The sequence below is a fragment of the Pelodiscus sinensis genome, chromosome 8, assembly GCF_049634645.1.
Source record: "Pelodiscus sinensis isolate JC-2024 chromosome 8, ASM4963464v1, whole genome shotgun sequence".
Taxonomy (NCBI): domain Eukaryota; kingdom Metazoa; phylum Chordata; order Testudines; family Trionychidae; genus Pelodiscus; species Pelodiscus sinensis.
The window spans coordinates 31987550-32012814 of record NC_134718.1 but is presented as its reverse complement, the minus strand read 5'-3'; the positions used below and the strand labels follow the sequence as shown (position 1 = coordinate 32012814).

The 25265-nt window shown below is 46.3% G+C and overlaps 1 protein-coding gene across 4 annotated transcripts in view; it reads left to right on the top strand.

Annotated features, from left to right (window-relative positions):
* Positions 1-709: 709 nt before the first annotated feature.
* Positions 710-25265, top strand: part of PALD1 (phosphatase domain containing paladin 1) — a 209710-nt gene continuing 185154 nt past the window's right edge. For 2 of the 4 annotated variants that reach the window (XM_006122784.3, XM_006122783.3), the window contains exon 1: positions 710-920. In XM_006122784.3, coding sequence (XP_006122846.2) covers positions 907-920 — 14 coding nt within the window. In that variant the 5' untranslated portion in view covers positions 710-906. Of the gene's footprint in view, positions 921-20403; positions 20780-25265 lie in introns of those variants that run through there. The other 2 variants (XM_006122786.4, XM_075934977.1) reach the window with 1 other exon arrangement.

Below are 25265 nucleotides of genomic sequence, written 5' to 3'. Positions count from 1 at the left end.
AGTATCTCAACAAATTCTCACCATGCCACTATGATGAAGCACATAAACAACATACTAATACCAGTTTGTGTTCTTTGCAGGCCCAGCTGATATATCTGAAAGAAAACCAAACCAAAAAACAAGTGAGGGAAGTAGTAGCTTTATGATTCCAAAGAACATCACCAGGGAAATATTATATTCTGTGGCCTTCATTTAACTTCACAGGATACTTTCAGGCTCAACACCTCATATTAGAAAAATAAATCTTCAATCTCTGCTAACACCTTAGACTCTCAAAAGCCAAATTGTAATACACTAAGAATTGTTCACTGCTTTTGCACTAGTCTGATTTAAAACGACACAAATGGGACAATGGGCACTTTCTGGCTCTCTAGCAGTAGCCCAAGTGCTACCATATTTGAGTTGAAATTTTTGCTGGGTGGCATTTGCCTGAATAATAAACATATAATAAAATAAATGAGAAATACTAACAACAGAATCACGCCATCGCACATGGAAACGCTTCCATAGATATTATCTTCGCAGGGTTTGTTCCTTTTTCTTTCAAACAAAACTTGACCTGTGGGTGAAAGAGGTCGGACCCCTGATTTCCGCTGTGAGTAAGGAAAGGGGGACGGGGATGAAGGCGTGTAGAAGGAGGAGCTGGGCTCTCTGTGCTCCTGCTGGCGCACAGCTGCTGCAGCTGTGGCTAGGAGAAGGCGCATGCTCAGGACTCGGCGGGCGCTAGGGGCTGGCTCCCTGCGGTGTGGCAGAGCTCGGCTCCCCCGGGGAAGGCAGACGGCGGGGTTCTGCCCAGGCGGTGAGAGCCCCGACGGGCGGGCGGCCGGTTCCCAGCGCGCTGGCTCTGTGCCTGGAAGGGGCTAGAAAGAAAGCTGATGAGCCGGAAGGAAAGGCTGAGTGCGGGGGATGCTGCTGCCCCGGTGAGTACCGGCTCCCGCCCTTAGCCGCAGCTCCGGGAAGCCGCTTCGCGGCGAGATGTGCGGTCCGAGGGAGCCGTAGCTGCGCTGGGCTGATGCACCAGCTTCCTAGAGCGCCCGGCTGCAGCGTGAGGTTTGGCCGCGGCTGCAGTGCCGGGCCAGTGCGCCTCTTTCTTCCAGCGGGCCTCGCGGCCCCTGGGGGAGGCAGGGCAGGGCAGCGGGGGCATCGGCGGCGGGCTGGGCGGGAAAGGGGCAAGCTCGCAGGCAGCACGTTCCACGCTGCAAACTTCCCTCCGGCCAAAGCGCAGGTCCCGAGGAAGGTCGCGGGGCGAGCTCCGCCTGTCGGGACGGCTCCGGCATGCGCCCCCCCGCCAGCCGCGCCGCATCCTCTGCTCGGACACTGAGCTGATTGTCCTCGCTCGCGCCTCGCCGGAGCGGTGACTTGTTCGGGCCTTCGCCGGGTGAGCATCTTCTTCCCCAAGTGCTAGAGGGGGCAGCCTCGCGCCCGTCACCTGCAGTACCCCTTTCGCTAAATACAGTAGGAAAATATTCTGGGCCTCTTCTTTGGAATGGCTGGTACAACCAAACCACCCAGCCTGCGCTGAAACTTATGCAGCACTGGGAAATGAATGTGAGGAATGTATTTGTGTTGTATTTGGACCCAGATACACGCAGGTGACCAACATTTTGCATGTAAGATCTTTCCTGAGTTCCCTCATACACCAGTCCCCGCTGTGCCCTTTTTCTTCCCATCATACTACCAGATCTACCGACTAGCAGAGAAGTTCCATTTTTGTGTCCTTTTGGTTGTTAGCGGCTCAGTTAATAATGTGTCAGGTGTGTTGGGGATGTGCGATGGAGAATTTATGATGTGCACTATTGTTCACCAGGGACTGGACTGACATTTTACAGTGTGGTTCCTGCTGGTCACTGTCCATATTTAAATGGCATATATCATTGGCAATTTGCTGGATCTAGTGGCTACGTCTAGACTGGCATGACTTTCCGCAAATGCTTTTAACGGAAAACTTTTCCACTAAAAGCATTTGCGGAAAAGAGCGTCTAGATTGGCATGGATGCTTTTCTGCAAAAGCACTTTTTGCGGAAAAGCGTCCGTGCCAATCTAGACGCGCTTTTCCACAAAAAAGCCCCGATTGCAAAAATGGCAATCGGGGCTTTTTTGCACAAAACAAATCTGAGCTGTCTACACTGGCCCTTTTGTGCAAAAGCTTTTGCGCAAAAGGACTTTTGCCTGAACGGGAGCAGCATAGTATTTCCGCAAGAAGCACTGATTTCTTACATGAGATCGTCAGTGTTCTTGCGGAAATTCAAGCGGCCGGTGTAGACAGCTGGCAAGTTTTTCCGCAAAAGCAGCTGCTTTTGCGTAAAAACTTGCCAGTCTAGACACAGCCATTCAGTAACTGAGGGCACCACGAGTTATCTTATTTTTGATTCAAGCAGAATGTAAAGTAACCAATTCACTCTGAGGAGGGAGCAGGATTGGACATTCTTCTCCCAGCAATTAAAACTAGCAAAGCCTCCTGTCATCTTCATGATACTTTCTCTAACTTCCTCTTTGGACTCCTTACAAAATTCAGCTTCTATGATTTTCTTCCTTGTCCAACACTCTTATTCTCTCTTTGAATTTCTCAGGCAGCTTCACATTTTCTAATGCTGCACTGAGAACACAAAGCTTTGATCTAAAAGACCCTTTAGTCTCTTAAATTTCTGGATCTGGACCTAACTTCCATTGGAATCAGTGTGTATGTCCACCACACTGTCCAGTAGAAGCATTTGTGCCACCATCCAGAATGGCAAGGCTCCAGATATGATCTTTGATTCTGTGTTCTACATGTATTGAAACAGAGTTGTAATTAGTGGCTAAAATTATACATAATCCTTATACAGTTTTAAAATAAACCCTCACGTCTGATGTTATTGATTACAGAGGACATAGTCTAAAAAACCTGCTGATTTTGTTGATGAAGTTCCCCTCCATTCTGAAAACATTACCACCGGTGTGCTTACCAAATGATTGTACAATACATTTCCCGAGGAAAAATACCTATATTTCATGGTATCTGAAGTGTGCTTTATGGCCTTTAACTTTCCAGCAGGGGTCACTACAGGGTAAACAACCATCAAAGAGATTATAATTGTAAAATCAACAACTATTTCAGGCAAAATCCTGAATAGAATATTTTAAAATAAGATTGCAAATCAAAGCATTATATCTTAAATTTGTCAACTCCCGAGATTTAAGTGGTGTGATGAGAAATGGTTAGAGAAACATTGTCAAGGTGTATTCTATAATTTGCAGCAGAAGCAAGCATAGGAGTATCATGCACTGTGCTTCAGTAATAACTTCAGGGTTACAAATAAATAGTAGAAAAAGAGGGGTGGGGGGGAGGGAAGAGAGGGAAAAAATCTTGTCAGAGTGTCTCGGCTAACAGAGTGGGCTGTAAGTGCACTTACAGCTCTCACCTCCCCCCCATTAGCCTCATTTGTCACAGACACTCTAATTGACAAGATTTTTTTTTCCTTCTCTTTCCCTCCCCATCCCCTCTTTCTCTGCTATTTATTTGTACCTCTGGACCCCTTGCTTAGTTCATCTGAGGAAGTGAGTTGTGCCTAGGGATGTTAAATATTGGTTAATTGAATAGTTGATTAACCTCCTGAATTCTTAGTTGACTATTCTATAGTCCCTGGGGGCAGGACCGGCCACCAGTGTGCTATAGCTCCACTCCTATGGGGAACCCCCTGCCACTCCGTGCTGCTGCCTCTATCAGAGGAAGCAGTGCAGGGTGCCAGGCGGGAGCTGGTCCACAAGGGGAGCCAATTTAAAAACCAACTCTCCTCATGGACCAGCTGCCTGCCACCCCGCACTACAACAGCTCCTGACCGGGGGTGGGGTCTGAGCTCGTGGACCTGCTGCAAACTGGAACTGAGCCAGGCTGCCTGCCTGCCTGGATCTTAATACACTTTAAATGCAGAGCTGCAGCTAGGTAGGTCACAGACGTGGCACAAGCCAAGACTGAGCCATGCTGCTGGCCAGCCTGCTTAAAAATTGCTGCGGAGGACGAAATGCTTGTTGTCTATAGTATTAATCTATAAGCTTTTGCTTATTGGTTAATTGACTAGACTATTACATCCCTAGTTGTGCCCACGGAAGCTCATGATACTATCTACGTCTTTTTGTGAGTTTCTAAAGTGCTATATCACCATTCATTGTTTAAGGTTTTTCAGTTACAGACTCACATGGCTACCCCTCTGAAACTTCAGTGTTGTTCAAAATTATGGTTGGTTTCTGAGTTGTTTTGAGGTTGTGGAATCTATGTTGTTAGAGGTGTTAAAGAACAGGTTAGACAAGCCTCTGTCAGGGATTGTCTAATTATTACTCAGTCCTTTCCTGAGTGCAGGGGATGAGGCCAGATGACCTATTGCGGTCCCTTCTAGTCCTCCACTACTACAGTTCTATGATCTCCTTAGCAATGCTAGCTGGCATTGTAGTGTAGTGTAATGTTGTGGTGGCTTAGCACTTCTGCCTGTCATGCACAATCTTTAAAGGTTTTAAATTCAGAATCTAAAATCACATGCACAAAGGAATGTGGTCTTAACCTGATTCCAGGTGGACACTTCTGCTCAGTGCAGAATGAGCACACCCTTTGGGAGGTCTACACTGCTGAAAAAAGTCAATCTAAGCCAGGGTTTCCCAACCTACAGGTCAGGACCCAAATATGGGTCACCATTACATTTCAAAAGGGTCGCCAAGTGTTTTCCCAGGTGGCTCTGCCTCCTCTACTCCCCCTATTTTTGAATTGTCTTGGGTCACCAAGTCTTCCTGAATTGTCAAAATGGGTCCCCATCTGGAAAAGGTTGGGAACCGCTGATCTAAGCAATGCAATTTGAGTTACGTTGATGGTGTAACTCAAGTGGACATAGATTAGATTTACTCACTGTGGAGTCCACACAGCGCTGGGTGAGACTTTTTCCTGTTGACTCCTTTTCTCATTCCAGTGGAGTACCGGAGTGTATGGGAGAGCGGTCGGCAATAGATTTAGTGGGTCTTCACAAGACCCACTAAATTACCCCCCCCTTGGGTTAATCGTTGCAGCGTCAATCACACTAAAAGTGGAGACTAGCTCTTTTTCACAATTATTAATTTATTTAGGGAAAAACCAGATATGAAATGGCAATAGTAGGATGCTGCGTAGGTCAAGCCTGATGTGTATTAGTTGAGCTATGAGATAAGAATTGAGGTGCCCTGGAAGTGTTGCCTGAGAGTGTGGTTAACCAATTAAACAAGATTTTACATTCCTAGTTCATGTCATGGCAGGAGTGAAATAAATTTCAGCAGCCATGTGAATCTGGGAGTGCTCATTGTCACTGAGCAGGAGCATTTTGAAATGTTCCTGAATTAATGCGATATTATACGTTTTGCTGTTGTCACGGTGACAACTTTATGCTAAGGCCGTGTCTACACTGCCACTTATGTTGGCAAAATTTATGTTGCTCTGGGATGTTAATATTCCACCCTTGAGAAATGTAAGTTATTCCAGTGAAAGTGCTAGTTTGCACAGCATTGTGTTGATGTGAGAGCATCCTCTGTCAGCATAAAGCAGGGGTGGGCAATAACTTTTGATGGGGGGCCACTCTGAGGCTGTGTCTACACTGCACCCCTTTTCCGGAAAAGGGATGCAGATTAGACACATCGGAATAGCAAAATCCGCGGGGGATATTTAAATATCCCCCGCGGTATTTGCATTTACATGGCTGCCGCTTTTTTCCGGCTTGGGGATAAGCCGGAGAAAAGCGCCAGCCTAGACGTGATTCCCCAGAAAATAAGCCCTTTCCTACTTGAAAGTAGGAACAAGAGATCCTCCAGAAAAGGGCTTATTTTCCGGAGAATCACGTCTAGGCTGGCGCTTTTCTCCGGCTTATCCCCAAGCCGGGAAAAAGCGGCAGCCATGTAAATGCAAATACCGCGGGGGATATTTAAATCCCCCGCGGATTTTGCTATTTCGATGTGTCTAATCTGCATCCCTTTTCCGGAAAAGGGGTGCAGTGTAGAGACAGCCTGAGTTTGGTAATGGTTGGGGCAGCACTTTTCTACGATATTAATTGGGGGAGTGTAGGGTCTGGGATGGAGCTCTGAGTAGGGGATTGGGGTACAGGAGGGAGTGTGAGTTCTGAGGGAGTTTGGGTTTTGACCTGGAGCAGTGGTGCACAAAGGGGGAAAAAGGCAGAAATGTAGTTTGGATGCAGGAGAGGGTTCTGATCTGGTGCAGGTGGTTGGGATGTAGAAGGAGGTGCCAGGTCTAGGCTCTGGTCGGGAGGTGCATACCATAGGGGGCTCCCAGCCAGCAGTCCAGCAGGACCCTTGGGCAGACTCACTGTCTGCTGCGGCCCCGCACGCTGCTCAAAACAGCTGGCTGCTGAGACTAGTGTGTGTGTCTGCAGCATGCCCGTCAGGGCTGTGGGGCGGGTCAGTGGATCTCTGTGCACCATATGAACCTACAGGCACTGCCCTAGCAGCTCTCATTGGCATGGCATGGAGACCTCCACCCCCTAAGGGAGGTGCGCTGTGCAGAGATTGACAAGCTGGCCCCAGCAGCTGGCCACTTTGAGTGGTGAGAGGCCACAGTCGGTAGCGAGCCTGCCTGAGGGTCCTGCTAGGCCACGGTGGGCTGGATCCAAATGTTTGGTGGGTTGGATCCAGCTCGTGGGCCATATTTTGCCTCCCACGGCATAGAAGATCTTCACCACATGTGCTGCTGTGGCAGAGTTACGCCATGACAGTGCTTTAAGTCTAGACATGCCCTGAGTCGAATGATAAAAAGCAGTGCAAGGAAACAGTTGCCCAGTGCCCTAGCAAGGTGAAATCTTTTGGAATGAGACCAAATATATTATATTTTGAAGAAGATACAGGCCTTTGCATTCTTGAAGGAGCTCTGAGGACCCTACTTACACCCCACCCTTAAGTTTTTATACTGCATCCCCTGTCACTCTGGTATAGACTACTTGTACAGGCAGTCCCCGGGTTACGTACAAGATAGGGACTATAGGTTTGTTCTTAAGTTGAATTTGTATGTAAGTTGGAACTGGCTCCAGATTCAGCTGCTGCCACTGAAACTGACCAGGGGCTGACTACAGGAAGCTGGAGGCAGAGTTGCTCTGCCCCCGGCTTCCTGGAATCAGCCTGATCAGTTTCAACAGCTGCTGAATCTGGAGCCTGGGACAGAACAGCTGGGGCGCTGCCTGGTAGGTTCCCACAGGACCAACCTGGCAGCACCCCAGCTGCTCTACCCGAGGCGTCCCGCAACAAAAGCCTCGTCTGCTGGGGGGGGCGGGGCACACTAGCTGCGCCCCCTCCCCCCCAGCAGACCAGGGAGACCCAAACAAAGCCGCACAGGCGGAGGGACCCCACTGCCCGTGCGGCTTTGCGACTGTCTCCTTGGGGTGCTGGGGGGAGTCCCCCCCAGCAGACCAGGGAGACCCGAGCAAAGTCGCACAGGCGGAGGGACCCCGCTGCCCGTGTGGCTTTGCTCCTTTGCCTCCTTTGCCTCCTTTGCCCGGGAGAAGCTTTTCTCGCCCCGGAGGACACGGGCGGCGATCTGCTGCCCGTGAGCTCCGGGGCGAGAAAAGCCCCGTTTGTAAGTGCAGATCCGACGTAAATCGGATCCGCGTAAGTCGGGGACTGCCTGTAGTTAGTAATTCAGTTGTTCAAACAGCTAGGGGAAGCTACGAGGCTGGAATGTTGTTAGTTCTGGTTCCTGCTGGCCTTGGGGGTGGAAGATTGGGAATTGAACCCAAATCTGCTAAGTGACCATTCAGTGCACGGGTGTTCAGTGCACAGGTAACGTATAGTCAGCAGGCATCTGAACTACTCAAATCCACATGCTTGTAGCATCGTAAAGCTACACGTTCTGCACATGATGGTGAATGCAGGAAATTATGGTCCTTGTTTTATTGCAGAGGTGGGCAATAATATGGTGGTGATTTGCCAAGGTTAGCCCGGGTGGGCTGCCGCTACTATGTTTACCTGCACCTTCACAGCTACGGGTGATTGCAGCTCTCATTGGCGGCAGATCACTGTTCCTGGCTATGGGAGCTGTGGGAAGCAACGTGGACCTGGCCACTGCTTCCTGCATTTCCCATTGGACAGTGTGAAAGGGTGACGTAACCTTTCACTCAGCCGGGGCCAAGCTCTGACCTCTCCCCCTCCTTTCTTTTGTTTGAGAGTTTCCCAATTATTCTGCCCTTCTGGAAGTTCATGCAACCTTTGGGTTGTCCAATAATCTTTTCTTTGCGTTCCTGCTCTTGGCGGGTGGGGTAGAGGGACCCAGACCCGCCCTCTCTCATGGGTCCCAGCCCAGGGTCCTAAAGACAGGTTTAAAGTGATTCCTGTCTGGCTGACAGGGACTCCTGCTGTAACTCGGCAGCCCAGGGGCTCCGACAGCGGAACACCAACCTAGACTAGTTCCTACCCCAGTTTCACCTGGCGAATGCCGAGTGTCCTCTCTGTAGTCTCCTTTGCATGCGTGGGCTGTACGTGAAGTCTGCCAACTCCTCTCTCGATTGGAGAGTCCAACCTACCTCCTCTTGCCCGCTTGCTGCCCTTTTGTATCTCCCGCCCCACTCCTGCTTCCTGTCCCTCCCCCCGTGACACCCTGTCGGCATGCTACAAGGTCCTGCCTTCCCTTCCCTTCCATTGTCAGTGTCAAGTCTGTATGGCGGCTGCCACGCCCCGCCCCGCTCCAAGGCCACGGCGCTGCGCCGCTTAGCTGAGTCCATGAACAAGCGGCACAAGCGGGGAGCCGTGCCGTGCGCTTCCCATACAGTGCGGGTGATGGGGCGTCCTGAGTGTGGGGCAGGGTTGCCCCGTCACAAATGGGAACAGTGATCCATGGTCAACAGGTGCTGCAATCACCCGTACCTGCATAGGTTCAGATAAATAGAGTGGTGGTGACCTGCCATGGGCGAACCTTGGTGAACTGGATCTGTTCTGTGGGCTGGTATTTGCCCACAGCTGATCTATTGACTGCTTCTCGTTCTACTTGGAGTTGTTTGCTGCTGCATGAGTCTGCTATAAAGATGTACAAAATCCATGGACAAGTTGCTCTTGTTTTTTCAGGAATAAGCTATGGTATCAAATTTCTATTGCTCTAAATTTTTTCTCATTGTTCACTTTCTCCTCTCTTACCAAGGGATGGTATTGAGGTTACTAAGTTTCTGCAGCTACTGTCGTATTCATAATAAACCGTGGAAATAATAATTCATGGATGAGTGATGGCCAATCATTATATAGCTGTCTCAGATGATTTGATACAAATGGATGAGTTTCACTTCTGAGGTCCGTGGTAGGGATGTTAAATATTAGTTAATTGAATAGTTGAGTAACCTCATGAATTCTTATCGGTTAGTCGACTATTCTGTAGTCCCTGGGGGTGGGGCCAGCAGCAGTGTGGGGTGCCAGGCGAGAGCAAGTCTGCAAGGGGAGCCAGTTTAAAAACCAGCTCCTCTTGAGGACCGGCTGCTTGTCACCTCTGATAAAGAGACAGCACTGCAGGGTAGCAGCATCCCCTGTCTGGGGGCAGGGAGAGCAGTGTCTGAGCTCCCGGACCTGGCGCTAACCGGAACTAAGCCGGGCTGCCTGCTTACCCGGCTCCTAATACACTTGAAATGCAGAGGCACAGTTGGAATAGGTCCTGGACCTGGCATGAGCCAGAACAGAGCCAGGCTGTTGGCCAGCTTGCTAAAAAATTTACTGGTTGGGGACGGGGGCGGGGGTGGGGGTGGGGTGGAAATGTGTGTAGTCTATAGCATTAACCTATAAGCTTTTGCTAATCGGTTAATCAATTACACTATTACATCCCTAGTCAGTGGCCTTGGCAATAACTATTATCTTGTATGGCATTAAAATCCCTTAAAGGGCATTATCAATATGACAGTCGCATTTCCATCTGAAAATATTGTTCCTACTGGTCCCAGAGATGATGAGGATGAAACAGGCCTGGAGAAGAAGGCTGTGTCTAGACTGGCAAGTTTTTCTGCAAAAGCAAGTGCTTTTGCGGAAAAACTTGCCAGCTGTCTACACTGGCAACTTGAATTTCCTCAAGAACACTGACTTCCTACTGTCTGAAATCAGTGCTTCTTGCGGAAATACTATGCTGCTCCCGTTCAGGCAGAAGTCCCTTTTGCGCTTTGCGCAAAAGGGCCAGTGTAGACAGCTCAGATTTGGTTTGCGCAAAAAAAGCCCCAATCGTGAAAATGGCGATTGGGGCTTTTTTGCGCAAAAGCGTGTCTAGATTGGCACGGATGCTTTTCCGTCAAAAGTGCTTTTGTGGAAAAGTGTCCGTGCCAATCTAGACGCTCTTTTCCCCAAATGCTTTTAACTGAAAACTTTTCCGTTAAAAGCATTTGCGGAAAATCATGCCAGTCTAGACGTAGCCGAAGTGTACGTTTGTCTTCTCTTGCCCTGTGGCACTCTGTTTCACAGTGCTGTTGAGGACCAAGCATAGCTCTGTGCACTAGGACAGCACCGGAGTATATGCTTTACTAGACTCTGCAAAAAGGTTTTTGGCAGTACCAGCATCTGCAAAGCTGATCTTTCAAAGATGGTACTCTCTGTAATTCAAATAATAATAATAAAAAAGTAGTAACAGGCATTCCAGTAAAAAAGACTAGACGTTACATATGATGTCCACGTTAGCATGCTCGAGTGGAATGACTTCAGGCGGGTTTAATATTTAAGGCTCTCCATTTTTAATAGTTTTGGATTAGACTATGCCCTCTATTGTTTGCAGCAGTTTTTGTGATAGATAAAGCTCCCGGCCCAGTCTCTGTCATTAATGGGATTGATTTTAAAACCAATTTCTATAGGACTGAATAATAATAAAACCTGTGGGGTTTGAGGATGCGGGAAATACCAAATTCAAAATTGATGTTGCTAAATAATAGATATCACATGGATTTGGTTTGCTGACAAAACCTTTTTATAGAACTTTAGCTTCACATATTCCCTCTCTCTTCCGTTTTCCAGTATATGAATATGCACATTTCTTTTCATATATAAAGTTTATGCTAAATTCTTCTCTTTTGTCAGCACTTGAGCTTCGTAAATAGTATCATGGTAAAAAATCTAGGAGAGGAAAGCTCTGTTGCTTAGAAACAGTCTGGCAACAGACTCAGTTTGGGGGTGGGGGAAACAGGAAAAAAAAGGGAAAACAAAAACATTTTCTCTCCCCTACTATAGGAATCTGATTGAAGTCTTTCAGCTTCTGAAATGTTAGCAAAACTGTTTGAGGGAGAGGGGGATTTTGGTGACCTCTTTGCAAACTCCCTTCTTTCACTACTTCCTCCATTTTTTAGTTATAGTTTTATTTTTTTTAAATGGAAGAAAAAAGGAAATACAGCAATTTCCCCCCATGTTTCTTCTCAATAGTTTTCTTACTGCTACAGTTTTTCCAGGGATTGATGTTTTCTGTAGTATAATATAATAAAGGCGTATGCTATTTTGGTTAGCTCAGACAGTTGAAAACTGGGTCTAAGTAGGAGGAAGGGGAAGGAGCCATTAGAGTGACAACTGAACATTTTCCTCTTAAAGAGAAATAAAGGAAAGGGATTGTTAAATTAAAAGGGTAAAATGTTTGATGTTTGTTCTTGAATTATAAAATCTTTTGGGGAGGGGATTTTTGGTCCCCCTGTAAAGCACCTAATGGGGTCATTGGTGTATGATGGGCTTGTAGGTGCTATCACATCATAAGTAACCAATGAGAGGGGGGCATTAGGTTGTTTATATTTATATTTTTTTATTTTTTATATTAGTTATGTGATTCTTGATAAGACAATAGAAATATAAATACGTGTGTGTGTGTGTGTGTGTGTGTGTGTGTGTGTGTGTGTGTGTGTGTTTGTATAGACATCTTTTTGTGGTTATGTCTCTCACACAGTTTGAAAAGCTCGCTACCCCCCTCAAAAAGCTTTTTGGTTTAGGATACAATGAAGCAGCTATTTAATATATAATCTTCAGATACCATGTCTGTCTTCCTTTGAAACTTCTTCAAAAATTCTACTGTATTCATAGCATTTTGTTCTTGTTGTTTTGCCACTGTGGTTCCCACTAGCAGATGAAAATGTGGTCGTGGTCATCTCCCCCCCCCCCCCCCCCCCCCGGTAGTTTTTTCTGTTGTCCCTAGTGTAATGTACATCTTTGTTTATGTTGCCACTGATTTTTGCCTTTTTAGCCCATTTTCTAACTGGAGCATTATAGTTTATTTGCCTCCAAATAACACACTAGATCAGAGGCCTAGCAGAATTCAGATTAGAACTCCATGTCCTGTTACTTCCCATCCCTTTTGCTTCTAAACACTTCAGACCACATGTTCTAATTGCCTTGACTGGAGTTGTTGTCATGACACAGCGAATGACTATATGAAATTGTTGCTGTGATCAATGTGCAGTTATGGTCCAGCAAGGAGTTTTCATTTCTGCTTAAAGTAAACTAATTCCTAGCACAGTTTGTAAAGTCTGGCTATTATCTAGTAGCCTTGGCACATGCATCATATTAATAAACTTTCAAGCCCCATCTTCCAGCTTTACCATTTTCGGACTGTATCTGGGCTCCATTTACATTCCTTTCCCTCACTCCCACTGACATTAATGCGTTAATGCTATTTTCTTTCCTTAGCTTGTGGTATTCTATACATGTTTATTTGGCTTCTGCTGGGCAGCTGTAGTGTGAACTGACAGTGTCCTCAAAGGAGGCATAATAGCCACAGAGGAAATTCAGTATCTACTTAATCTGGAAGCTCTGAAAATAGCCATAATATTGCCTAAAATTGACGTGGGTTGGGCAGGGTGGAGAGAGAGAGAATTTAAAATAAGCACTAGATATTGATAGACAGCTCTGGGAGCACCTCAGCATTCAACAGTGTCTAGAACAGTGTATATCAGTGATGGGCAACCCACGGCCTGTGGGCTGAATGCGGCCCATTAGGGTTTTCCATGTGGCCCGCGTGATATTTTGTTTACTGTTGCCTGCATGCAGAGCTGCCAGATTCCTCTGGTTTCCATCTACATAGGGATTTTTTTCCTGCCTGTGTTACTAAAGTGACACACACATGAAGCAAGTAGGGTTGCCAGGTATCCGGTTTTGAACCGGACAGTCCAGTCTTTCTGTCCGGGAAACAAATTGAGAAAAAACCCGGACATATAAATGCCCGGTATTTTCTAATTAAGTTTTATTATTATCATGAAATCAGTACGTAATTGCATACTGCCTGGCTGGTAGACACATTCAAGCTGCGTGAGTGTGTCTAACAGCCAGGCAGTACACAACAACACCGTAGAGAGGAGGGGGCGGGGCTGGGGTGGGATGGAATCCCCGGGGCTGGACTCACCTGTGTGCCGGACAGGCAGCACCCCAGAATCTGCGTGCACCCAGACCAGCCCCACTCCCTGCTGGCCGGTTCTCCCCCCCCCCCCCCCCAGTGCTCTTCCTCCAGCCAGCCCTGCTCCTCCCCAACCCCTCCGGCCATCCCTGTTCCCCGCTGGCCAGTCGTGTCCCCCCCCTCCCCTGGCCAGCCCTGCTCCCCCCGACCCCCTCCCGGCTAGCCCTGCTTCCCACTGGCCGATTTCCCCCGCCCTTCCCTCCCTCCCCCCCCCTCGATCTCCCCTGGCCAGTCCCACTCCTGCCGACCCCCTCCCGGCCAGTCCTGCTTCCCGCTGGCTGGTTCCCCCCCCCATCTCACCCGGCGAGCCCTGCTCCTCCTGACCAGTCCCCCCCCCCCCCATCTGAGATCAAGCGTGTCCGGTATTTTTTTTTTAAACCATCTGGTAACCCTAGAAGCAAGGGTACATAAAGCAAGGTGTGTGCTGATTGCACACAGCATTGTAAGAGCGGTGTACTCCCTCTGCATCCAATAAATGTGCTGCTATAGTTCAAATGGCACACCCTGCAAATTCTAACTGCAAGCACAGTTAGTCAACTAGTCACTTAGGGCGGGGCAGCAGGAGCTGGTGATGGGGAGAGATGGCTTAAAAGCTGGGTTCCCCCCCCAGCACCGTCTCTGGGGTGCTTCCTGCTCCCCCCCCTACTGGCTCTGTGCAGCCCGAAGTCAGGGGGACTTCCCACTGGCCCCTGGCTGTGCGTGGAATTCCACATTCCTCCTTCAAAATGTATGAGAGCCCCAGCGGCCTCTTGTACATTTCGAAGGAGGAATGTGGAAGTGCCTATTGACTAGTCGATGGAAATTCCGTCGACTAGTCAATTAACCACATTTTAACATCCTTACTTTGGTTAGTATTTATTCCTGTTTGTCATTCTTCTCTTGCATCATTGACCATTTCTGCCTGTGGCTCACCAGTGTTCGTCATCACTGAAATAATATTTATCCATCTAAATGATAACTATTATTTATTTAGCACTAATGCTAGACACTTGATGGATAAGAAAAACAAATCATCTCTTCCACAAGGAACTTGCAGTCTAAATAAAATGTTGGACAAGGAATGTAAATCAGGGTCAGGAGAAAAAGCAGAAGAAAACCCTAAACGAGAACAAAAAAATACGTACAAGTTTTTTCTTTTGAGTGAATCAACTATAATTGGTAATAGTAAACAGCAGCAAGATACAAGTGGCCTTGTGCTAGGGGCATGGGGGAAAATCTGGTTCCATAGGAATGAGACTTCCCTTTATTGGGCAAGATGGTCAAGTCATTGCCGTAGACTTGGGACAGCCTCGTTATTTGCCTTCCTTTAAAGGGGAAGCATAGAAGAAGGAGAACAAAGAAGTTAGATGTGACGGGATGTACTTTCCTCGCCCCTCCGCACTGTTTAGGAGGGGGTTAACCCAACCCAGAGGACGGGGAGGCCACACCCCCTTTAGTTTACTGCGCATGCTCCAGCTGCTCTAGGATAAAAGAGAGCTACTCAGGTTGGTCGGGGTGGGTGGTCGGGGGAGAAGGAGCTCGGCACCAAGCTTGTGAGCAGTCGCCGCCCCAGGAGCAGCCGCCCCAGGAGCAGCCGCCCCAGCCTGCGCAGTAGCCCTGGTCAGTAAGGCCGTCGGCGGGACTCCACCTCGCCGACCAAACCCATGTGGTCTGCATGGGGAGCTGTAGGAAGGAGCCCTGGGCGGAGCGTTGCCCTTCAGGAGCTCAGCGCGCTGCGGCTGGGAACCCCGCTGAGCTGGCTGTGGAATCTTCCACTGCCAAGAGGGCCCTGGGCTGGGACCCGGTGGAGAGGGAGGGCCCAGGTCCCCCTATCTGCCCCCAGCCCAGCAGTAATACCGCTCCCAGGCTCTTGGAAGGCCTACCTGCTGACTATGCCTGAGTGGCCGTATTTACCCTAGTAGGCGTGAACTAGACTTTGGGACAAGATCTGTGAGGCTGTACTTGCTCTAACAGTAGAAGTTGTATTTTGGGAGAACTGGCAAGGGGTGTCCCCCCACTCTCCCGGTGACATTAGAATATTACAACTGGCCATGGTGGAGAGGAGAGATGGCCATCCAGCTCCTCTCTGTGCAGGTTCCCTGAGACCAGGGTTCCCTCTAGGGTGCACGCCTGCAGGGGTGTGCACAAAAATCCCCTCCCCCCGCCTCATCAGCAGAGCTGCACAGCAGCACTCTGCTTCCACATCATGGAAGCAAAGCTGGTGGCAGTGGGTAGGAGAGTGGGGGACCAAGGTTGCATGGAGGCTGCTGGAGTTGCAGCTGGAGCCAGTCCCAGGGTTGAGGCCGTGCGGTGGTGGCCGGAGCCGTCCCAGAGCTGCAGGCTGTTTAGTGGTGGATGGGGCCCATGGTGCAGCCGGAGCTTGGGGCTGCGTGGTGGCGGATGAGGCTGTTCCCAGAGCTGGGGGCCACGTGTTGGTGGACAGAGCCAGTCCCGGAGTCAGTCCCAGAGCTAGGGGCTGCGCTGCAGCAGTCCCAAAGCTGGGAGCCGTGTGACGACAGCTGGAGCCAGTCCTAGGGCCAAGAGTAAGCAGGAGTGGGTTCAGCACTCTCCTCACCTGTCTCCCAAGCAGCTGTTGCAGCTAATCATACAGCTCTTACCTGAAGCAATTTTGCAGGGGGAGGTTGTGCACTCAGCTGGAGTTAATCTTTTTTTTACTGGCCAAATACCGAATTTGCATCGACTATTTGATTAGTCAAGAAGGGCGCCTCTGTCTTTGAAGTGTAGCAACAGCCCCAGTGCTGTTGCTACATTTGAAAGGCAAAAGCGCTGCAGGGAGCACAGGGCCAGTGGGGGACTTCTAGCTGGGCCCAGGCTGCATGCACCATTTCAAAGCAGCAGTGCTGTGTGGAGTCCAGGGTCTGGCCCCAGGCTTCCTGGGACGCTGCTGCTTAGAAGCACCCCCTCCTCTTTCTGATAGAAGTAGCGAGGGTGGGGGAGAGAGCAACTAGTCGTTCACATCCCTAACATACACCAGAATTCCAGGAAGGCTGCACAGGATTTAGTTGCCTTGCCCAGCCACTCATGAGTCCTGAATGCACAGGCCATCATGACACAGAGCTGTCCGAGTTACTGCTGGACAGCCTGTGCACTCTGGCATAAAGCAAAGAATATTATTTGTCACCTTTCTTATAAATGTATTAATAGACATTTAAGCTTTGAAGAATGCTTGTGAGTTGATCAAATCAGACAGGGAAATCTGCACTTGATTAATCAGAGAGCTTTAGCTCTGATTTATGTCTTGAGTGCAGAGCAAGCATTCCAGGTAACTATGTTTTCTAAGTTGCCTATTTATGTGTAATATATAAAAAGAACGGTCTAAATAAAAAGAACTGAGGGCAGTGGTAGGGAGTCACTGGATTGACTTCACCTCTGATCCAAAATAAAATATAGACCTGAGACTCAATGTGAATGGGGAGAAATATTCCCATTGTCCAGGTGTGCAATGGAGAGTGTACTCTACACAAGTTCAGAAAATGTTACTCTGAAAGGCCAGTTAACATAGTTCTCTGAAAGGAGAACCAGATTTAATTGAGGAGGAAGCCCAGCTGGGGGAGGGTCTAGTAGAAGGCTATAAACAGAGGAAGTTGGCTACTAAAAACTTTGCCAATGTTAAATTAAATATTACATTTTAAATTAAATATTTTTTTATTTGACTTCATTTAAATAAACATTTAAAGTCACGCACCTTGTTAATTCTCTTGTTTTAGTATTTTCTTTTTCCCCATGGCATCTCAAAAATATATCCAAGTTATTTGTTAGTGACTTGGGTGCCACAGTAGCACACATCCTATTGAGCACATGTAACCTCAATATTGGTGCACAAGACAAAATTCATTCTGCTCCTGGATGGAAAATCTTAGAGGGAACACTGCCTGAGACCATGCAGTATGCCTCTGTTTAGTCTGGTAATTGCATGTCTGGTAATTGCCTTTTAGCTATTGAAATACTTCTTTCAGTACAACTCAGTCTAGTCCAGACAGAGTCCTGAATATGTCTCTATCTTTTTTTCATTTTGAGAGTCTCCTCACTCTGCTTCCCTTATAATACTTTTGCCCAGAGGTGGCACTAGCTCACTGGGGATCCACCCACTAAAAAATGCATTAAAAAAAATGAATGGGGGCATCAAGCAATGGTTTAGGGTGCTTATGCCTAGCGCTGGCTGTTTTTACCTTTCGGTGCCATCCTCATAGGAAGGAGAATGCTCACCTACAATGCTGTGCCATCTTCTGATCCACTTGTACAATGTGTTCACCTAGCAGCTGTCAGTCTTGACTCTTTAGAAGCAATGTATTGTTTCCTGCTGCCATGTGTTGCGCACTCCCACAGAGCAAGGGAGTGGAAGACCTAATGTTGTACTGGTCCCTCGGTTTTCTGCAGTTGCCAACCATGGGAGATATAAGGAGTAGACTTTCAGGGTGTTGAAAGAAAAAAAGAGAACTATGTGATGTTGAACAGATGACGGAGAGCACAGCAGTCTAGTGAGTTGTTGTCTCTCTTTGTGCTCTTAAATAATATAGCACCATTCAAAAATAGAATTTGACTGCAGATTCCATCTTGCACGAAGTGGTCAGTTGCATTGGATAATGGATCTCTACTTTTGATCCAAAATTATTTTTGTTAATGTCATCTCACTGAGTACAGTTACAACATGCAAACTTAATAGAAAATGTGAGAGACTACAGCATGTCTTTTAGGGGGACTGCTCCATCCTGGGCAGACAGCACCTCCCTCTGAGAGCGAAAGTAGAACACTGTGTATGGCTCATGCTTTGGCATTATTCATATAGTTTGTCATATCAGTGAAGTATTATTGAATTGAGATTAGGGATGTAAGCGACTAGTCAAATCACTACTTGACTACTCACTCCCCCCTGCCCAGCTGCCTCTGTATCAGAGGCAGCGTGGGTGGGAGCAGGAACTAGTGTGGGGAGGAGCCACTTAAAAGCCAGTTACTCCCAGCACTGTTTCTGCAGTGCATGGAGTGGGGGGAAGGGGAAGCAGAGCCACTGGAGGCGGTAGGAGCCAGGACTGCTCAGTCTTGGCTCACGACTGCTCTGGCAGTCGCTCATGCTGCAGCTCTGCCTTTTAAATCATTGGGCCGGGTGCAGAGCCTCAGTGGTCTCGGACCTGGCTTGAGCTGGGACTGCTGAGTCCTTGCTTGTACCTGGTCCCCTGCTGTGGCTTTGCCTTTTAGATGTAATAAGAGCCTGGCAGTTCTTACTACATTTAAAACCGAGCCAAAGTGGCTTGGGACCTGGTGTGAACTGGGACTGCTAAGTCCCAGCTCGCACCAGGTCCTGGACCTACCCCACTGAAGCTCTGGAGTTTAAATGTAGTAGGAACTGGGCTGCCTGTGCATCTGGCTCCTGCTACATTTAAACTGTAGAGCCACAGCTTATCGACTAATCGTGTACTCAGTACAAATTGTATTAATTACATGATTAGTCAGTTACCCACTTCTTCACATGCTTAATTGAGATGAATGCGTGTGGGTGCCTAGCTGGATGAGGACACTAAGAACGATGAGGAAGTGTGGAAAAAGGGGCGGGTGGATGTGTTTGCAGTGATACCAAGGAAGAGGGGCCTGCTTTATACTGGGCCTGTAAATTTTGGTTAGATGCATTCTGCTTGAATTCATTGTAATAACATGTCTTTCCTGGTTTCAGTAAACTGCCTTTGTTTTCAAATGTCCTGGTATAAATGGAAGGAGTTAATTACCTTTAAAAGTTAAGTACCTTTAAAAAAAGAAATTCATAGATTCCCTAAGGGAGGAGTTTAGAGATCACCAAGATCAGGGCTCTTCTGTGCTAGGCACAATATAAAGTTAGAATGGGAGTCAGTTTCTGCCCTGAGGAGCTAAGTCTGAATAGACAAGATGGACAAGAGGTAGAGGAATGAGACATAATGTACAAATAGAGTGAACAGTGTGATGGTCTCCAATCAGCATGATAGTTCCATAATTGTTTGGCTTTTTAAAAACTGACATATCTATTTTTAGGTGTCAGTTTGTTAGAGGAAGATTAGATAAATGGGTAGGAATGGAAGGAAGGGGAGATGTTAAAGGGGAAGGGGCATGCAGGGGAAGGAAAGCTGGTGTGGAGAGTGGGTCAAGTGAGGTTGATATGATGTGTAAATGTTAGCCTCATGTGGGAAGCATGACATTTCTAGGTTTCAGCAAATTCATCTAGAAGGATCCAAAGAAATGCTCTAAGAGATAGTAGAAAGTAGTCAATTTTAAAAGCATCGGTTAAAACTAAGACACTCAAGCTGGGCATGTGTGCATTTGGGAAATAAATAATTTTGTTTTTCTACTCCAATGGGGTAGCTCTCATTCAAAACTGCATAGGATTGAGACCAGTGCCTGGATTGTGTGTGCCACTTTTCTTCGTGATCACTGTCCTCTCATTTTTCATGCTTAAAAGGGTAAGAAATTGCAGTTTGTAATCAGGTGTTCAGCTGCTTTTAACATTTCAGGAGTGAAAAAATGTGTCATCCTTTTCTCCCCTTTCCCTCTTCTTTAACCATTTTCAGTCTAGTTTTAGGCTAGACACATCGATCCTATTCTGGGCTGTTCAGAGATTCCATGCCCTTGGGAGATCCAGATGAAGAGACAAATAGCTTTTGCTCCGTCTCTGCTACCCCTTCACTTTCCCCCTTTCCTATCCAAAGAGCAGTTGAGGGCCCCTCAAAATGTGCACCATGAAAAAGGTAGTGTCAAATAGCTTAAATATCAAACAGTGATGACCGCATACACTGAATGTTAACTGAGACTAAAATTGCTCGACAGCTGTTCTTGTCAGTGAGGTGCAGTGCTGTCATGCCCAGTAGATGGGAGTAGGGGTTGGGGAGGGAAGAAGACATCCTGCCTTTGAGCCTTTCATCAGCATGGCCTGCATTGAACTAGTACTGCTGCAGCAGTTCCCATGTACTGCACTCACTTAGGTTGTGTGCTGCTGTTGCCAGGAGTCCCAGGCCTTTGATTGGCAGAGAGAGGCCCACGGAGTTGGCCCTCTTTAAAGTCCGCCCCCACATCCTCCAGCACACAGTCAGTCAAGGCTGTTCTCTGCTCACAGAGCGAGAGCAGGCGAATGAGCCAGTGCCTACTGCTTGGCTGGTTCTGTTTTTGCTGGCAAGGAGTAGGGTTTGATCACTGACAACAAACTATTACAGATTCTGCTTCTCCTGCTGGCTTCTTGATCAGCCCAGAACGATGGGTTTAATTGCTTCGTCGCCATAGCAGCCCTCCATGGATTGTTCTGAGAAGTTAAAAGGAGAGTGAGGGGATCTATTTAAAACTGTGTGGGGAAACTGCTTTCTGAAGCTCTGAGTTTTACAGGTTTGGGGTTTTTTGTGTGCCCTGTCAGCACAGCAAAGAGGAAACTGAATGACCTCTGGAGCTGCTGAAATCCAGGTACCGTAGCAGCTCCTTGCGGGTTCTTTTTCTTCTGTATGAGTTTGAACCCCTACTGACTTGCATTGAGAATTTTTTGCATGTAGTGTTTTCTGTAAGGCTGCACTGTGCTACTTTCAATAGAGATTAGTTGGGATTTAACTAGGTCTTGTTTGCCAACTTCAGATGGACTGGGCTTTCTTATTGTGTTTGCTTTTTGTCAACAAAATTCCCACTCTCACTCTCCCCCTACCTCTCCATTCTCCGTGGTATTATGTCTTTAGTCCCTGATGTTGGAATGATTTTCTTTCTTGCTTTCTCAGCATGGGTGAGGTATGCCATGCACTAGGCTTTCATATCTTCTGTCTTCATGTATGAAACTGAGGAAGTTTTCCTGTCTTATTCCTCCTGAGGTCTTAGTTATTGTCATACAGTTTGTGGAAATATTTAGATTCCTGCCTCTCTTTTACAGGGGCAAGGTAGCACCCAAGTAAGTAGTGCTTCTTTGAGAGATAATAAAATGTGAGGCCCTAGTGTTTTTCTTTGCTTGTGCTGGGGCCCATCAGGTTTATATTGTGCTTCTTGCAATATAAAAAAAATCAAAACACTGATGTGGAGACAGCACACTATTCCTCATGGTGAGGCATGGAAAGGAAGCTCCTTGTGTTGCCCAAAGTGACCTTACTGAATATTTTATGGAGCAGCTTTGATGTGCCCTGAAGGGAACTGCATCTATTCTTCCCTAGGATGGTTGTGACTATGATGTGTGTCGTGGAGAATGGCAGGGAGATTAAAGTGTATAGATCTAGAATTATAGACATTTGGGACTGGGGGACAGGATCTTCACACGTCTGTCTAAGATGCAGAAGACAAAAGTGTTCAATTCCAGAAGCCTTGACAGTCAAAAGGTGTGTGTGTGTGTGCACGTGCACGTACTTGGGTAGCTGGTCATATATACTGATGAAAAGTGCAGTGTAAAAATAAATTATGAATTAGTCTGTGTTCCACTTACTTTGATTACTTTTTAAAGTTTGTAAACATTTAAATCCAAAATGGATATTGTGTTTTTTAACTATGTATGCTAGTCTTCCTGTGAGGTGCACTGTCCCATTGGAAGCATAAAAGATACCCAGTTTCATTCTTGGTACAGTACAGTTGGAGAGGTGTTGTCATAATCCACATTCTTCATCCTGGTAAAAGTTTAGTGCCACTTCCATTAATGTTAATACGACTGATGTATGTGCAGAGTGATTAGAAAATAGATGCTTTTTTTTTTCTGTTTACAGCATGATCTTATGATGCCTAAATCAAAGGGCTTGATTTTTTTCAGAAGTGTCAAGCACCCACCACTGCATTTGAAAGTCAGCAGAAGCTGTAGATGCCTAGCACTTCTGAAAAATCAGGCCCCTTAGTATGCTATTCTGTCGATACTTTAAAGCAGTCTTGTGATGACAGTTGCATTAGGTAGGAAATGTGGTTTTTCTTAATCTCTGCTCTGCACCCAGTTTTGCAGACACGCAGCCTGAGACACACCCATGCAAACAGCAGTGCACACCCATGTATACATGTGCTAGTCTCAAGGCGTTCTGTAAAAATGTATACTTTATAAAGTTGCTTTTAAATCACACACAACATAACAGCCCCATGAAGGAGATTTTGCCTTGATGATGGCAATTGTCTGTTAAAGCTGATGTTTTTTTAATACTAAATTAAACACAACCCATCCATCCCCAAAAGGAAATTCTCCACTGTACATTAGATACTGTTGTAAACCTATATAACACTTAAAGACAGTCCCTCCTCATAACTATGCTTTGCAGAAGCCGACTGTAAACATGCCCTGCTCTGACACCCTTCTTGCAATAATACAAACACACATACCCTTTCATTCCAGTGCTCCCAAGTATATCCATTTTTTTTTGTCTGGATCAAACACAGAAAGAATTACCAGAAAATATTTTTAGCTTTCCAGGATGCTGTTCAGTCCCATCTGTCTGGAAAAAAAGTTTGTGCTGGAGAGAGAAGGGAACTAATCTCTCCTCCTGTGAGCTAAAAGTGAGTGCCGCTGTTACCAAAAAAGGGCATGAAATCAAAATAATATACTGTATGTGTGTAATTTAACTTTCTTTTGAGTGACACTGTCTTATTTCTGCTTGATTACTGTCAGAACAAGCAGAAATCAGTTCAATTCTGTGATGTGCTGCAATGAAGATCTATACATCTCGTAAAATCAACATGTGCACAGTAGTTGATTTTTTTTTAACAATGTATGTTAAACCATGAATGCAGAATCGAGCTTTAGGAGGGTAATGGTACAGGTGATTGTGGTGTTGAAGCACCTTGTATATTGAGTTAAGAACAGGCAGCTTTGTGGTGTTAGTTATCACAGATGTATGTGACTGTAAGATGAAGAAACAAAGTCAGCCATTGAAGTTCATTTGTCTCCAGTTTAATTTCCTCATGCTGGCTTTGAGTCCTGCCAGCGAGGTTCTCAACAGTAATGGGAATCAACTTGTGACCCTTGTACTCCATTTGACCATATAGAGCCTGGCATGAAGCTCTCTTTGATGATGTCTACACTGCAGTTATTTTTTGGAAAAAGGTATGCAAATTGCAAATTGTGTAGCTTTTTCCGATTCTTTTTTGGGAAGAGGCTTTTCTGACATTTGGCCCGTCTACACGGGGCCAAATATGGGAAAAACCTCCTCTTTTGGAAGAGCCCTTATTCCTCATAAAATGAGTAATACAGGGCTTCTGAAAGAATGCGCCCCCCCCCCCCTTTTTTTGGAAACTGATCCGAAAAAGTGGATACATTCCCCAGACGCAGAGTTTATCCCAGGAAAAACTCTGTAGTGTAGACACAGCCTTTATCTGTAGGGGAACGTCTAGACTACATCCCTTTTTCAGTAAAGGGATGTAAATTAGGTACGTTGGTATTGCAAATGAAGCTGGGATTTAAATATCCCATGCTTCATTTGCATAATGGCGGCTGCTGTTTTTTTTTCAAAACGGGGCATTTTGAAAAAACCCTAGCAGTTTAGATGGGAATCTTTTGAAAATAAAACCCTTTTTCGAAAGTTTTTGTATTCCTCAAAAAATGAGGTTTATAGGATCTCTTGAAAAAGGGTTTTATTTTTGAAAGATTCCTGTCTAAACTGCGGTTTTTTTGGAAAGTCCTATTTTGAAAAAAAAGCAGCAGTTGCCATTATGCAAATAAAGCGTGGAATATTTAAATCCCGGCTTTATTTGCAATATCAATGTGACTAATTTACATCCCTTTACCGAAAAAAGGATGTAGTCTAGACACAGCCCAATTGGTCTGATGATGTTAATAGTTTTCACTTCTCTAATGCCTCCCATCCATTAATATTAGAACATTTTTCCAACTTTAGTAAATTAAGCTTCATAATATCCTCCTGAGAGAGAAATAATATTAATGCTCATTTTGCAAAGGAGTAAACTAGGACAGAAATAGCTATTTTTTAATCCCATCAAAATCAGTGGGGGCTGTTGTTGGTACTCAGTCCCTGAAAACGCAGATCCTAAATAATACTTAGTTCTTAATGTTTTTCTTCTGTAGAAGAGCTTCACAAGGGTGTGGGACTGGAGGAATGAATATCCCCTAATCCCTGTGACATGCCCAGGTTTGTGCAGGATGCTTGTTACAGAGCTGTGAGTCACGCCCAGATTTCCTGTGATCAGTTTGGTGCTTTAAAGGGACACTGTCAATATGAAATCTTGTCAGTTTTTAAAAACTGAATTCTAGGTAATTTCAGGTCCTATGGCTTCTCGGCCATCCCAGACGCCTGCCAACTTTTGTGGCTTTGCAATCACATTCTTTCTGGGGTTTTTTAGAAGTAGTTTTTCTCTCTCCTCTGTTATGTGAAAACCCCACAAGAACGAAAGGGGAAACTCTCCTTACAGGGCAAATGGTGGAAATAGCTGTACACAAAATACTGTCAAATGCACACAGTAACACTGAGAAATGGAGAAAAGCATTTTCTCCAGTTGTCATTTACTTGCACTTGTCACAACAATAACTAAGAAGTTTCCAGACAGAAGTGTTCTACTTAAGTCGATGGTATCCCTTTAACAATCACTCCTGCCTGACTTGTATGAAGCAATTCAGAGAGTGTTCTATCTTCGTCCACCCCATCACAGAAATGAGAAGCTGCTGAAACTTCCTCTTATTTCAGTAATGAAAGGAGGAGGGAAGAAGAAGAAAAGAGAGCTCACAACCCTGCACTTCCTCCTATCAAAATGGTTGGGGAGGGAGGTAAGAAAATTGGACATTACACTTAGGGTATGTCTATACTTCATCCCTCTTTCGAAAGAGGGATGTATATTAGACAGGTTGAAATTGCAAATGAAGCTGGGATTTGAATTTCCCGTGCTTCATTTGCATAATGGGGGCCACGCGTTCTTTCAAAAAAGGGCTTTTCAAAAGAGAAACCGCCATTTTTTTCGAAAGAACCGCGTCTAGATGGCGGTTTCACTTTTGAAAAAA